Source organism: Thunnus thynnus, chromosome 22 (genome assembly GCF_963924715.1).
Source record: "Thunnus thynnus chromosome 22, fThuThy2.1, whole genome shotgun sequence".
Lineage (NCBI taxonomy): Eukaryota > Metazoa > Chordata > Actinopteri > Scombriformes > Scombridae > Thunnus > Thunnus thynnus.
The window spans coordinates 22,984,161-23,000,493 of NC_089538.1; the positions used below are offsets into that span (position 1 = coordinate 22,984,161).

The 16,333-nt window shown below is 38.7% G+C and overlaps 1 protein-coding gene across 7 annotated transcripts; it reads left to right on the forward strand.

The window, feature by feature from the left end:
• Nucleotides 1-169: 169 nt before the first annotated feature.
• On the forward strand, nt 170-11,810 carry LOC137175007 (low affinity immunoglobulin gamma Fc region receptor II-c-like). Of its 7 annotated transcripts, none has more exons than XM_067580629.1 (8): nt 170-292; nt 2,161-2,210; nt 3,058-3,129; nt 5,709-5,809; nt 7,301-7,567; nt 7,663-7,917; nt 8,875-9,027; nt 10,727-11,810. In XM_067580629.1, exons 4-8 carry the CDS (start codon nt 5,779-5,781, stop codon nt 10,774-10,776), a joined length of 756 nt encoding a protein of 251 aa, XP_067436730.1. In that variant the 5' UTR covers nt 170-292; nt 2,161-2,210; nt 3,058-3,129; nt 5,709-5,778; the 3' UTR covers nt 10,777-11,810. The 7 variants fall into 7 exon arrangements, with proteins under 7 accessions (XP_067436730.1, XP_067436732.1, XP_067436734.1 ...); XM_067580631.1 differs by having other exon boundaries at nt 170-286; nt 2,156-2,210; XM_067580627.1 differs by lacking the exon at nt 170-292 and adding an exon at nt 948-1,339 and having other exon boundaries at nt 2,156-2,210.
• The last annotated feature ends 4,523 nt before the right edge of the window (nt 11,811-16,333 follow it).

A 16,333-nucleotide genomic window follows, 5' to 3' on the forward strand; every position in this document is an offset into this window, starting at 1 on the left:
TTCTTAACGGTTGCCCTTTTTGCAAGAGTAGTCCCGCCCTACTGTGCTGTGATTGGCTAGTACTACTGTGCTGTGATTGGCTAGTACTCGTTTGTACAAAACCTTCCGATTTTGCGGTCCAATCATGGCCCGCTTCACCATGAGTCAACTCTGCACGCACCACTGTCGCGCTCACAACCAGGAGCGTGTGTCCAAAGAGAGAAAATGGGTCGACCGAAAAGGAAATATATTCTCCCTGGTTCATATAAAATGGAGATTTCAGCAGGAACAATCCGTGGAAAAAAAGGTTAGTGTTTTGCTTCATCCTAGCCGACTAGTAAACAGCGCAGTTGTGGCTAGCGTCACCGGTAACTTTGGCTCTGTTTTAGAAGTTCATGCTAACGTTAACTATCTGATGCCTGCCTCAGTTAACTGATTACGCACCAGGGATGATAAAGGTGAAGGGATAGTTTTGTATTTTTTGAAGTGGGGTTGTATGGGGTACTTACACTAGTAACCCCCGTGTTCTGCAAGGTAAAATGACTGTTTTTGTCAATGGAGTCTGCTGGCTTCGTTCGGCTGTAACGATAGATGCATGCAACAGCTTCAGTTCCCCGCGCCCGATAGGACTGTCTGACCAAAAGGTAAAGCAGTGAAAATATTCTACGTCTATCATATACTTAAACGGATATTGATTTTTTCAGGTGGCTAAAGTGCGTGGTTCTGCCCTAACAACATCACTTAAAAAATCCAAACTACCCCTGATTTAAAACCAGCTGACTGGCTATAAAAATCTCCAAGGCAGTAAAAACGTTTTCTCAATGTCATTAGTACAGCAGCGTATTGCTGCCACGCCAGAAAAAGAAAAACGGATCAGTATCATGTTATAACCTGAAAAGATGTTTTTCATATTATAACAACATATTTTCACGTTATTACAGCATACAAACTTATCACGTTAGAACAAGAAACGTTCCGTGTTATAACAATATACTGTTTATCTTGTTATAATGTGAAATGTGTCGTGTTATAATGTGATTACTTGTTTTGTTACAACGTGAAACTCATGTTTGAATGAGGAACTGATAAATTGAGGAATATTGCTCATTTACATCTGCTGTCATTGAGCACAGTAGATGATATTGTGACAAGAATGCGCGCACTAAGGAGGATTTTAAAATGCATGGGGCTGCACAGAAATACTGAGTCCGACCCTCTGGAGGTAGCGTCATTTCTCATTGATCAGCTGGAGAGGCAGAATTGTTCATCTGATATTGGAGGAGCCACTAGAGTCCACAAGCACCAACACAGGTCTCTCTTCATAGCCTTCATGGCAGGTTGAAACGGCCGCAACATACAGGTATGTTTTAACCGTAGATAGAGCCACACTTCTATCTACTAATACTAACCCCTCTTTACACACCAGCACTGAAAAGCGGACTATTCTGTGCGTTTGAAAAGTTTCTTGTTATAATGTGATGTTTGTATGTTGTAATAACATGAAAATATCTTGTTGTAACGCGAAAAACATCTTGTTGTAGTGGTAATATTTTCACGTTATAACGTGATATGGATGCGTTTTTTTCTGGCATGGCAGCAATAAGTTGCTGTACATTAGTATCTGGTCCTTGAATTGTGCTTATAAACTTTAGTCACAGCATGACTGATTGAATCTGAATAGACAATTTATGCATACCAGAGGCTCCTAGCTGTAACATTATTTATTCAAACTTGGTTTGCCTTTATTACAAAAATATGAAGCTTTACCAACACTTGTCCTTTAGGGCGATTGCTATATACCGTTCATTTTACTCGAACAGTCACATAGCTCAAATGGAAAATCTGAGTTGATATAACATTATAACTGATTTAGCTGGATTAGTTTCTTGTCAGTTATAATCCTGGGATTTCCAGTTCCTCAAATCATTTTTAAAATGAACCGTTAACCATAGCAACAGCTCCTTAAAACCAGCCTTGCAAATTTAGTGAGGTTTAGTCAGTGAGCTGGATACTGTGACTTTTTAAACTTCTCACTTCCATGAACTCAGAGAGGAGTCACCACAAAGAATTGATATTCAAGCTTTTAGAGGGAAACATTAAAATCCTTTTGGGTTTTAAAGATACACATTTATTAAAATAAAGCAATTTTTCTGATCATTTGCATCCTTAATCACAGCAAAGCACTGACAGAGGCCAACAACATTGAGATTCATCAGTCAATCCGGGATCTGGTAAGTCATGAACTTTAAATATGTACATATAAAGTTACACCTTTTTGTGGACCTTTTGGAAGTTACTTGTGCCGTGTGTCTATTTTGTCTGTAGCTAGCACATACTACTATGCACAAAATAGAAAAAACAACTTTCAATACTCAGTCTTGTATTGCCAGATTACTCTCCTACAGCGGAGGTCTTCAGCAATATCTTGTAGCATACTGACATTTTGACAATGCCAAGCTATTGGATTGTGTGTGATCCTGTGATATGCATTTTTAGTCTGGAGACAGTATTGGAGATACTGTTTTTTGCAAAATGTGGTGCACTCATTGCATAGAAAGTGTTTTGGACATATGTGAGAGCTTTGTCCTTTTTTCTAAATTTTTAGCCAAGAACCCATGACAGTTCTGGGTCTTGAGCCCCTTAAGTGGACTATCTTCACAAAGTCTATCAGGAACTACAGAAGAAGTTGATGTCATCCTCAGCTGCTCGATTTCTTGTTACAAAGATAGTCATGATACATGGTGACCAATAATAGCTCAATAGTGTCTTCCCTATATGTTTCTGTGTTTTATTAATATTTCACTGAGTGCACTTAAATATGTTAAGTTAGTCAGGATGTTGGTATTATTCTCATATAACAGAACCTGAATCACAATTTTTCTGAGCACGACTCTGACAATGGCTCTGAAGATACAAATGATATCACCCATGTTGCCCTAAGTAAAGTGTACTATTTTTAATTAGGTTTTGTCTTAAAATATCTGAAGAACTAACCATGTTGCATCTTGGTAACTGTGGTCACATGCAGGTTGGTTTGTAGACTATGTATACTTCTTTATTTTGTAATACATTTTTTAGCTACCTGATGACGATTCTGAAGCATGGGTTCCTCTCAGTGGACAAAAAAGTGTGCCAGGAGCAGAAGTCTTTGTAAGTTTCAGCTGTGTGGTGTGTAGTTGAACGATGTATTCCTTAGCAACGCTATCAATTTTAGCAAGAATCTGGCCTGTATTTGCACTAATATTAGAGAGTAAGAAAATACTCGATTTCTGCTGGTATCCAACTGGCCAGCATATTAAAAAACAGAAGTTGTGCAGGGCAAGTTGTATTGTGATAATAAACCCCCTCACTTTCTCACATTTTGTTATGTTACAGAATTATGCTAAAATTGTTTCAATTATTTTTTTCCTTCATCAATCTACACTCAATACCCCATAATGACAAAGGGAAAACTAAATTTGAGAAGGTTTTGCAAATAAATTTAAAAAGGAAAAACTGAAATATCACATTGGAATAAGTACTCAGACCTTTTTCTATGACACTTGAAAAATTCAGCTCAGGTGCCTTCCATTTCTCTTGATCATTTTTGAGATGTTTCTACATCTTAATTGGAGTGCATCTGTGGTAAATTAAATTGATTGGACATGATTTGGGAAGGAACACACTTGTCTATATAAAGTCTCACAAAGCATATCAGAGCAAAAACCAAACATGTGGTCGAACGAACTGCCTGCAGAGTTCAGAGACAGGATTGTGTTGAGGTACAGATATGGAGAAGGCTACAAAAAATTCTGCTGCATTGAAGCTTCCCAACAGCACAGCGACCTCCATAATTCTCAAATGGAGGAAGTTTGGAACAACCAGGACTCTTCGTAGAGCTGGCTGCCCGGTCAAACTGAGCAATGGGGGAGACGGGCCTTGGTAAGAGAGGTGACCAAGAACCCGATGGTCAATCTGGCTGAGCTCCAGAGATCCTGTGTGGAGATGGGAGAAACTTCCAGAGGAACAACCATCACTGTAACACTCCAGCAATCTGGGCTTTATGGCAGAGTGGCTCGACAGAAGCCTCTCCTCAGTGAAAGACACAGGAAAGCCCGCTTAGAGTTTGCAAAAACGTTCCTAAAGGAGTCTCAGACTGTGAGAAACAAGATTATATCACTGATGAAACCAGGATTGAACTATTTGGCCTCAGTTCTTAGTGTCATGTCTGGAGGAAATCAGGCAGCACTCATCACCTGCCCAATACCATCCTAACAGTGACGCATGGTGGTGACAGCATCATGCTGTAGGGTGTTTTTCAGTGACAGGGGCTGGGGGACTGGTCAGGGTTGAGGGAAAGCTGAACAGAGCAAAGTACATAGATATCCTTAATGAAAACCTGGTCCAGAGTGCTCATGACCTCAGAGTGGGCCGAAGGTTCACCTTCCAACAGGACAATGACCCTAAGCACACAGCCAAGACAACACAGGAGTAGCTTAGGGACAACTCTGTGAATGTCCTTGAGCGGCCCAGCTAGAGCCCTGACCTGAACCCTGAAACTCTGGAAAGACCTGAAAATGGCTGTCCACCGACGGTCCCAACCCAACCTGACAGAGCCTGAGAGGATCTGCGGAGAAGAATGGCAGAAAATCCCCAAATCCAGGTGTACAAAGCTTGTTGCGTCATACCCAAGAAGACTTGAGCTGCCAAAGGTGCTTCAAGTAAGTACTGAGTAAATGATCTGAATACTTATGTCAATGTGATATTTCAGATTTTCCTTTTTAATACGTTTGCAAAAAATTCTAAAATTCTGTCTTCACTCTGTCATTTTGGGGTACTGTGTAGATTGATGAGGGAAAAAGTGAATTTAAACAATTTTAGCACAAGGTTGCAACATAACAAAATGTGAAAAAAGTGAAGGGGCCTGAATACTTTCTGATGCACGGTATCTTGCTACAGATTGCAGGTCAATGTCTCTAGCCCTACCGGTTTCTGTGTTTGACTTTCACTGAATTCAATTAAATTCAGTTTTATTTATATAGCGCCAAATCATAACAAAAGTTATATTCACACAGTACTTTTCACAGAGCAGATCAAGTCTCAGGTCTCATTGGTTACTTAGTTTACTTTGTCTTCTCATCAGCCAGCATTTATACCTGTCAGCTTCAACAGATATTTGATCATAAGTTACTAGTATTTAACCACTGTCCGCATATCTTAATAGTCAAAAAGTTTCATTTGGCATATCAAATGATGATGTGTTCTACACTGTACAATAAGGCTCTCTTTTGCCAGTTATAAATGGTAGTGGATCTTGCCAAATAGTGAGCCTGCATTGATGTATGCAAACTGTGTTATGATTTACAAAGTGATATTCTGTTTACTTAAATATGACATATATTGCATGTCTTGAGGCTGATAACAGGTTTGACTGTGGTTTTTTGTGAAGAGAGTGGCCTATGTTATGATGAGGTCGACTGTCGTTCACGTGCAGATGAGCAGGAAGTGAAATCGATTTGGTTAAACTCTGTAAAAGATCATCAGCAAAATTACATCGTAGAATGAAGTCATAAGTACCCAAAAATATTTTTATAAGTTAATATTAATAAAAATGCTGACATCTGTCTAAAGCCTGGGTTGAATACTTTTGAAAGCTGCTGAGAGTTTGCAAAATGTATGATTTTTGTTGCAGATCATCAGCATTTTCTTTAATATTTGGTTTCTCTTTCACCTTTGGCCTTTCCTGTCAGGTCAGGATGTGGTCAGAATGTGGCAGGGTGAAAGAAACATTCGGAGGAAGACAGACCGCATTAATACAACATGGAGATCACATCACTCTGCCTGATGCTCTGTAAGAAATTTTACTTTTTAAAAATATTGTATACAATATAATATGTTCTTTCTTTTTCTCCACTCATCTACCAGCCACTTGAGCAGATTACTTTCTGTATCTTTTTCACTGACTTCTCCTTTTCTGAATATCATAACTCAACCAGGTTCTGCCTAACCTTCGGTCTGAAGTCCTTGATGATTTTCTCCATTTATGTGTCATTGTAACATAATTGATGAAATAAACAAGAGCAATGTGTACTGATCACATAGGTATCTGATTGAGAAAATCTTACAGCAGTTGCAACTAAATTTAACTTGCTGGAAACAAGGTTGTTGACAGCTCTGAGACTGAGCAGTGTTTTGACATTATTAATGCGCTGTAAAACCAAAACGATGACGCAATTAATTAGATTGAATCTTAAAGGGGGCATACTCTGCTTTTTGTGATTTTCTGTCATTTATGATGTTGGATGCTAAACACAGTCAAAGTTCCAAAACTTGAGGTGAACATATGTAGAAATGCTCTCTGCAAGTCAAAAGCCACGGCTTCAATCGGGTCTGAATACTTGGTTTGCAATGTTTTTTTCTATCTTACCAATGAGCTGGCGAGGCCTCGTTGCGCATGCACATAAACGGCCTTACATTCAGTAGCCTTGGTCAATAAGGTTGTTGCCCAGGTTTTTTCATGTGTTGTTTGTGTTATCCACTCTCATATTTTGGATTGGATTTCAGCTCAAACATGTACAGATGTATTTGAAAAGTTGACATTTCGAGTAAAGAACGAGAAAATCAAATCACTCAATTTTCGACCATATTTGCATAAAACCGATAACGTGTTATATAATAGGCAGTCGGTCACACTGAGCCTGATAGCTTCCTGTTACATAACATAAGAGCCCTTCCTGCTGAAGTGTCCTCTTATCTAACTTACCAACACAAACACACATCTTGTCCTGCACCTTAGCTTGTTGAACGAGTCTCCAAACAAACATTCGCCGTGGAAAAGTGCACCTCTAACGTCAGTTAGCAGCTAGATAGTAAATTAGCTACTCAGCTGCAGCACTTTAAACAGCATGTAAACATACCTGAAAATGTCACTTCAGATCTTTTAGACACTGGTTTGGTTCTCACTCTTCAATACCACTGTTAACAGAACACTGTCTGTCCATGAGTTGTATACAGCAGTTTGTTTATTTTGTCTCTCATCCCCTACTGGAGCTCAGTCTGCCAGCTGCTGTCAATCAAACACACATGTCCCTCTAGCCCTCCTTCTTTTAATAATAACAAACTATTGGAAATAAAAAAGACAACACTGACATTTTTGACAGCCAAAAGGGAAAATCAAATGTGATTTCAGTTTATTAAAATAAGTTGATTCATGCAGCTTTAAATGTTACCACTTAAAAACAATATAACTGCAGCAAGCAGACTGTATTTAACACATATCATCAATTATGTATACAGAAGAAAATTTAAATACATTCATAATTATTTCCCTTTTGAACCCCAGCAGCCACACTGAGCATCAGTCCCAACAGATCTCAGTTTTTTCAGTATGACCAAATCTCTCTGAGCTGTAAGGCACCAGCAGACTCCAGCGGCTGGATAGTGAGGAGAAACACCTCGAAAAGGACATCTCAGCGATGCATGCATGGCTGGGGAATCCCAAGTGAATCCTCCTGCACCATTCAGTATGCCTTCCCGTCAGACACTGGATTGTACTGGTGTGAGTCCCAGCGGGGGGAGTGCAGCAACACCGTCAACATCACTGTTACTGGTAATACTAAATGTAAACTCTATAATATAAAATATAAAATATAAAATACACCAATTATGGAAATTTATACTGGTGTTTATTCTCCTATATTTCAGCTGGTGTTGTGATCCTGGAGAGCCCTGGACTTCCTGTGACAGAGGGAGACGATGTGACACTTCTGTGTTCCTACAAGGAAAAAGGCAAATCTACATCAGATTTCCCTGCTTCATTCTACAAAAATGGTATTGAAATCAACTCTCAGCCTGCAGGAAATATGATCCTCCGAGCCGTTTCCAACTCTGATGAAGGCCTTTACAAGTGTAAACACCCCAAAAAAGGAGAGTCACCACAGAGCTGGCTGGCAGTGAGAGGTGACAATGATCTTCTGCTTCCTGTAGACACTAGAGTGTGTGATAGGAGGAGGTCAGCTGTAGTGGCAGCATTTAGCTGCTTTAGAAGCTGAAATAATGTCATTGGATGAGTTTAAACCCACTGTGTGGAGCTAAAACATATAGTATTTCAAGCTAATTAGACTATAATTAGTAGCTACCGCTGAGGACAATGACATTATGTCCTCTGTATTTTTTCTAGAAGTTTGGGGTCTTTAAATTCTAAATATTATAATATATTTAAAAACTGAACACATTTGTTATTTTTTAGTCTGCTCCCACTGTTTTTGCCTCAGTAAATTAATTCAGGGCAAATTTAGGCTAACACAAGTATTGTGTGTGTATCCAAAGCCTGATATATCGTGCTCCTCTGTGCTGTAGACTTGTCATGTTCCTTCATGATGAAGAGTTTGGACATGTTAGTTTGTTTAGAAATGGCTCCAAAGCAGTAACATTGCAGGGACACACACATAAAGGTTTACGTCTGCCTGATGAAAGATGCTTTCATGTGGAGTGAGCGAACCAATCACAAAACTCCACTGATGACATATTTGAGTCTGCAACTTGTTTAGGGTTGCCTTGCCAATGCTTTCGCGGGTGATTTGATAACTAACAAGCAATACAAGTTCTTTCTCTGCAAATAAGATTCTTTTTTCATGAATGGCTGGGACCTGGACGCGTCTGGAGACGTTTTACACCACACACACGTACATTCGGCCTTGCCTCTGCTTATTCTGTTGAGTTTTACAGCGATTGGTATCCATAATTGTTGCAATACCACCACCTGCTGGATTGTCCCTTGCCCTGTCTATTCTGGCATTGCCATGGCATGTGTGGAATTAATTAATTAGAATTAATTAGAGGGAACATTTTTTCTTTTGGTGACTTTTTTGGAGATTTCCTTAAACTGAGCTGAACTGTTTCTTTTCTTCCTCACAGCTGGAGCTCAGCCTACAAGTGTCCTTACCACTCCTCCTCCTTCTCCTCCTCCTCCTCTTATGTCTCTGCACCTGTTGTGCACCATCCTGCTGTTCATCCTCTACAATGTCATCCTCATTGTGTGTGTACTCATTTACCGAAGGTGGGCTCGAGGTAAGAACACCTCAGAAAACCCTTAAAATAACCGAATATATTGATCCCTTTATTGATGATGTTTTCTGTCGGCCTGTCTCAGGGGGTCAGAGGTCAGACGCTGCAAAGACTGAATGTCAAGACACTGGTGCTAAAGCTCAGCACTCTGTAAACTCATATTATCAGTTTAGTTAAGTCAACTTATCTGTTGTCATTAACTTAAATATAATAATTAGATTGGTTTGTCAGTTTTATGTCATGTCAAGCTGACATTAACTTAAAATCAAACCCATTTCAGAGCTTATAATCATGAATTCAAGTCTTAGGACCTAATATCAAGAGTTTCCCACCGAATAACACCACCACCTTTTTTCCCTGCTCTCCTCTGGACAGTGGTGAAAGAAGTACTCAGATCCTTTACTTAAAGGACCAGTGTGTAGGATTTAGTGTTATCTAGCAGTGAGGTAGCAGACTTAATGAATACCCATCACCCTCCCCTTCCGAATGTGTAGGAGAATCTATGGTGGCCACAAAATTCACAAAAAACACGAAAGGCCCTCTCTAGAGCCAGTGTTTGGTTTGTCAGTTCTGGGCTACTGTAGGAACATGGGGGGCTCTGTGGAAGAGGACCTGCTCCCTATGTAGATATGAAGGCCTCATTATAAGGTAACGAAAACACAACTATTCTTATTTTCAGGTGATTATACACTAATCAAAACATATTTATGAATATTATATTAAATGTCTGCCAAGGGATCCTTCTAAATCTTACACAATGGTCCTTTAAGTAAAAGTACCAAAGTAAAAATTCTCTATTACAAGTAAAAATCCTGCATGAAAAATCCTACTTAAGTAAAAGTACATAAGTATTATGAGCTTGATGTAGTTAAAGTATTGCAGTAAAAGTACATAAGTATTATGAGCTTGATGTAGTTAAAGTATTGCAGTAAAAGTAGTGGTTTGGTCCCTCTGACTGATATATTATTATATATGACATCATTAGATTATTAATAATGAAACATCAGTGTTAGAGCAGCATGTTACTGTTGTAGCTGCTGGAGGTGGAGCTAGTTTACACTACTTTATATACAGTTAGCTACTTTAGTCCAGTGGTTCCCAACCTAGGGGTCGGGCCCCTCCAAAGGGTCAGCAGATAAATCTGAGGGGTGGTGAGATGATTAATGGGAGAGGAAAGAAGAAAAAACAAAGTTCTGATACACAAATCTGTTTTCAGTTTTTGGACTTTTTCTTTCTTTGATTTTTGCTGAAATATTGGATCATTTGAACATTTATTGAAATGAAAGCATGTGAGAAGTTTAGAGGGAAAAATCACTATTTGGTGGAGCTGTTAACAACTCATAGACATGTGAAATGTGACCCCGACTACACACTGCTTTTTGTAAGATGTCAAAAGCCAAAAAAGTTGGAAACCACTGGTTTCATTTTTAACAATGTGTTGTATTTTAAAAGCTTGTTATATTATCCATTGTGTCAAATCTTCATCTGAAAAGTAACTAAAGCTGTCAAATAAATGTAGTGGAGTAGAAAGTACAATATTTCCCTCTGAAATGTAGTAGAGTGGAAGTATAAAGTAACATCAAATGGAAATAACTCAAGTAAAAGCAATTACTGTCTAATGCCACTTATGTGGAATTAAATCCAAATAAAATGTATAAAAAATGAAATTAAATAGACTCTCTTCTCTCTGCTCTTTTTACAGCTCGAGCTGAAGCAAAGAGGAGAGCCTCTCATCATCTCACTCTGGAGTGATGAGTCCTATTTCCAAGAGGACCAATTATATAAGGGAGTATCTTCATTTTGTAATAGTATTAGTGGAAGCAGCAGTAGTATTAGTAGTGCTAGTAGCAGATGCAGTAGCTGTAGTAGTAGTGGAATTATCTTTGTTTTAGAATGTATTCTCTCTTAGCTACTATCAATTGTGTAGTATTATTCACTTACGTGAAGTGATATTTACATGGATCATTTAATTAACAGCCTGCATGCACATATGAATGTGACTGTATAGATCAGATGATAAATTGGCATTCGTGCCCTTATTTCGGCTTTGCATAAATAATACCTTACATCCTTGACTTGTAACAATCTGGTGCCATTTGGAGGTAGATATAATGTTTATTTTATGATGATAATGCAAGTTTTTTGACTAATTGCCACTTTTGTCCTTAATTTTACCTTTCCTTTTTGACTTTTTGATAGAATGGATTTCCGCTCCAATATGTTTGAAAGCATTTTATGATTTATGATATATCAATTCTTTTGCTTTTGATGAACTTGTTATTTTTTATTCTTGAGTTTTTGGGGTTTATATGGATATACTGTTACCCTTGTGTCATTTTGTATTTTTCTAGTCTTTCCAATGCTTTTTTCTGACTAACCTGGATGGTGACACGTATGCTGGGGGTTGTTCAAGGTGCTCATCAGTAAACTAAATTAATCTGTGGTCCTTTGATTGGACAATTGAGGCAGCTATGATGTGTGTGAGGTTTATGGGCAATAACATAACACTTCCATACATACACTGTATGTATAGAAGTGTTATGTTAATGAAAAGTTAAGGTCAGACAACCAAAACATAGTGATTTAATAAATATTCCAGCAGTAAGCGAGACAGTGTGCTGGAGTTCTTCTCATTGTATTAGTTGCACCTTCCTCTGACGCATCTGTTACATATTCAGATGTACAGAGATTTTTTTTCCAAAATATATCATATGTAACATTTCTTATGTGTAATGTCCCTGTAAAATTACCAAAGACAAAATAAATAAACTGACTTCTGTTTTATAGGTATTTGTTTTGGGATTGTTTGTTGTACAGGGATAATCTCTATCATACTTTTTACTGACAAAAAAGACATTTTAGAACTGACAGATAGATTTCAGAGGCATCATCAGCCATGTAGACAAAATGTCACAGTATGGACTAATCGAGCTGTTTATGACTTTCCTCTGTCATCTGGTACATCAGCGTCAACATGCTAACATGCTCACATATGACAATGCTAACATGCTGTTGTCCAGCAGATATAATATTTACTATGTTTACTGTCTTAGTTTAGCCTGTTAGTGTGCTAACATTTAGCTAAACACAGCTGAGCTAAAGGGAATATGGTTCAAAAACCAAAGTATTCAATGAAAAGTTAAGGGCTCAACAAAGTTATTACAATTCATCTTAATTTGTGTACCATCTTTGTGCCAATTCTTGCAATAGTTCTTGTGACATTTCAATTGAATCTATAAATGTGAACCTCATGATGGTGCAAGATAAAGAGTCAGAGGATCATCAAGAGCCACAAATGTCTGTCCAGAATATCACGGTGACACATCCATCTGTTAGTTTTTGAGTTATTTCATCCTGGATCACAGTAGTGGACCAACACTGCCATCCCTAGAGCCTAGAATCTGAAAACATGCAGGTTTGTGCATCAAAACCAGTTTGTAAATTAGATTTCATGAATTTGTTATAAATGGCTCAACTGAGATACAAGAGTTAACCAACAGTTATTGTCTGGTATAGAGAATATCATTATAAATCACAACATTTGCACCACCAACATGTTCATTCACCTGATTTACTGTTGTCAACACCCTATAAGGACTATGTATCTCAGCGCTCCTTCACAATCTGTCTGTGATCGACTTGTTAGGTCTCACAGCTCCCAGTTACACTTATCTACTGGGAGTCTTGAGCCAGTAAACACTTAAAGACTTGAAGCAGTTATGCAAACACAAAACTTTCTACATGTATTATGTTTTTCTTTTGAATATTACAGTTTTTTAGCAGTTTAACAGTGATGTTATGTCTTTTACATTTTACATAATCCTCCTTTATTCTGGTTGGTGTGTATATCCCACTTCTGTGGTAGGCCTGTGTTAGTGAAACCTTACAACACCTGGCTGACCAGAGGGCTACTGCACAAAACTGCTCCAGACCAGGCTAACAGCCAGGCTTGCTTGATCCTGGTGCCTTATCAGTTCAGTCAGCTGTCACTCTGGTCGCAAATAAATGTGTTTTGCAGTTTTTCCATGGTCTTCTGTATGTATTTTTCCTCGTTTTTATTAGCCTGCATTAAAATACCACAGATACATTGTCATTCAGTTAAGTAGGCCTACTGTTATTATTTTAATTGTAACCAATATCATTTTTTATAATCATTCATGTGAGTCATTATTACTGTTAGGCCTATTGTTATATCGTGTTTATGAAGACTGCTGTTCATATTGCTGTCAGAGGTTTGATGAATATGTGTATTATTGCAGTTGTTGAGATGATTAGAAATGGTTAATGAAGTTGCAAAGGTGGTTTCAATGAAGTCAGTTACAAGGACAGTACATAAAGTCCCATTCATGTGTGTTTCTTCCTTCACAATGGCGTGCTCTTTTTTGGATGACGTGTTAGATGAAGAAGCATTAATACTGAGAAGAGCTTTCCAACGTGAGAGAGAGTTTCGGGACAGGTCAGACCCGTTGGCATTTCCCAAAACTACTTGCATGAGAGGTCTCGATTTTCCGGTGATGGCATCTGTTACTTGTGCAGACTGCGGGGTCCCTAAATTGAGCACTGCACAGCACGGAGCCACGCCCTCAACATCCCACAGATGATCTGTGTTGCACTATGTTTTTTTGCAGGTGGCATGTTCTTATATTCATTTGGAGATACTGAAAATCTGAATAAAGGCATTATTTGCCGCTCCATCAGAAATGTGTATTTGGCATTAAAAACATTGGCACACATCTGCATCACCTTCCCTGGCCACAGAACAATTTGCTACATTAAAGAGGAATTCTATAAGATTGCCGGTAACATGAATTACAGATTACAAAAACAGTGTTACATTAGAACAGTCACAGTAGGATACTCGTTATTTTGTGTTACAGCTTCCCTAATGTCATTGGAAATTCTTCCACAGTGTCACTGTTCAGGTAAGAATAACCTATGGTTACTGTCAACTACATAAATTAATTCTGTGCATTAATTGACCTTAATAGGCTACATCTTATTGTTTCAGATGATCTTTGATGCTGACTGCATAATTAGTAATTTAGAAGCAAAGTGGCCTGGCTCAGTCAATGACGAGTCTTTTGGGCCAGTGCAATTTACCAGCGACAATCACAAGGTAAGCGACACAAATTTTATTGATAAGCACCTTGAACATCATGAGTGTGTCAAAAGTTTTACTCTGCTATTTATGTAGATGTGACGATAACATTTTGTTTTTCTCTGGCGTGTTGCTGGGAGACAAGGGTTATGCCTGTCAGCTGTTCCTGCTCACTCCCCTTGCAGACCCTCAAACAGCAGCACAGCAAGCATATAATCTTGCCCATGCAAGAACAAGGGCCTGAATTGAGATGGCATTTTGTCTTCTAAAGTCACATTTTCACTGTCTTCACCACCTGAGGGTCACCCCAGACGGCTTGCGACGTCACTGTTGCCTGCACTGTTGTACACAATATTGCCTGGCTCAGAAGGAAATGGCAACAAAGTGGCATTAGAGATTGACTGAGACAATGCTGCAATATTTCCAGACAATGTCAATGGCAGACTGGTCAGAGACCAATACATTGTTAATTATTTCAGTTGATTGATTTCTCTTTGATGTAGCCTACCCTTTACTTATAAAGGATAGTCACTGTTTCATGTGTATGTGTATTTTATCTGGCATTGGTTTCTGGTTGTGAGGTTTCATAATTGTATAATCTTCCCAAATTATAGTCTCACTTCACTGGACCAATAACTATATAGTGTACTGTACATTCATGAAACAGGGAGAGGACACTACAATGTTTTTGACCTTTTTATTTTGCACTCGTCAGCTTGGAGCTTTTGAGAGAGAAAAACAATGATTAATACATTGTGTTACCGTCATGCTTACAGTGTGCATTGAAATCACTTACTTCTCTGTCTAGTTTCAGGATTTCCAGCATCCTGCAGTTTTTTCTTGTGGAATTCAATCTTCACATCTGCCAGCTCTATTTGTCTTCGTAGGTGTTTGGTGTGCAGACGTCTGACAGTTTGTGAATTTTGTAAAACACCTATCAATCAGCACAGTAGGAATTGTGCATAATGTGGATTTCCCTTAGGCAATACTCACTATGTTACCAGGTTTGCTATCAGGCTGTACAGTGACACAGTCTCCTCCTCATCTGCTGCAGAAGTGCCTCCCCCCTGCCATATTCAATAGAACTTGTATTGACCTAATGTTGACGGGATGTGTGAAGCCTATGCCTTTAATGAATAATACTCACCAGATTATTGTCTCATGGCTCCAGAGGAGCGTGTGTGTTGCCAGACACTGCAAGGCAAGCCAAAGTCAGACAGTCCACATAACACCAAATAAATGATGGACTGTGACTCCATGTGCAGTACTTGAATAATGTACCTTGTATGAAGAGGGCAGTTTCTGTAGGTGGGACAGGGTCAGTGGCTGTTCCACCCCTGGATCCCTTCCATCACAGGCCTCCCTTGGTTCAGGTCAAGGGCTAGCTCCTCTGCTGGGGTGAAGTCTGGGGTTGGTGGGCCATACACATGAGCCTTTTTCTTAACTGCTAAAATCAGTACATGTGAGCAGGTGCCTCCTAAGTAATGTATAAACTTCATTTGTACATGTTATCAACAATCGAGACATTTCCAGCCTGCAAAATGTTCTTATACTTAATGTATGTATCAGCTATGTATCTTAAAATAGATCAAATTCTTTTTGACTTTCTGGCTGAGACAGCATAAATATTAATAACATATAATCTTGTCCGGAACCTATAAGAGTTTTGATAAAGTACCAGACCAATGAGGAGCTTTCACAAGAGTAGTAGTACGCTGTAAGCTAAGATTCAAACGATAAATATCTCTAATAATGATGCGATGAAAGTTCACCTATAGTATAGGGCACCAAAACAGCCAGGACTGCCACTGACAGCCTACTGTTGCCCTTCAAAATGACAGGTAGGACAAGAAAACACTTTGATTATATCTAGCTTCTCTTAAAGCAATGCTGTAATACAATACTGATTCATTTACTAAATTAATCACATTATTGAGGTGTAACTGAGTTAAGATGGACATATAATACACAGTGTTAAAACAGAAGCAGTCTGATGGTGGGTGGTCACCATGCAGACTTTGATTCTGCAGACAGAAATGAAATCAAGAAGTGAAAAGATGTGGTTCCTGTTGCTGCTTCAGGTTCACATCATTGTCTGTTAGTGTTGTTGTGGAGAGTTTTCTAATCTGGTGCCCCTATTGGCAGTAATCAGCATAGAACATCATTTGTCTGTGCTTTCAAAAAAACAACACTGTGGTTAAGGTCTGGTTG

Bases quoted from the DNA above. Each gene is read 5' to 3' on its own strand.
- LOC137175007 (XM_067580629.1), top strand. From the start codon at position 5,779: ATGGAGATCACATCACTCTGCCTGATGCTCT. The intron at 5,810-7,300 runs GTAAGAAATTTT...TTTGAACCCCAG, and splicing joins ATCACTCTGCCTGATGCTCT to CAGCCACACTGAGCATCAGT. The intron at 9,028-10,726 runs GTAAGAACACCT...CTCTTTTTACAG, and splicing joins TTACCGAAGGTGGGCTCGAG to CTCGAGCTGAAGCAAAGAGG.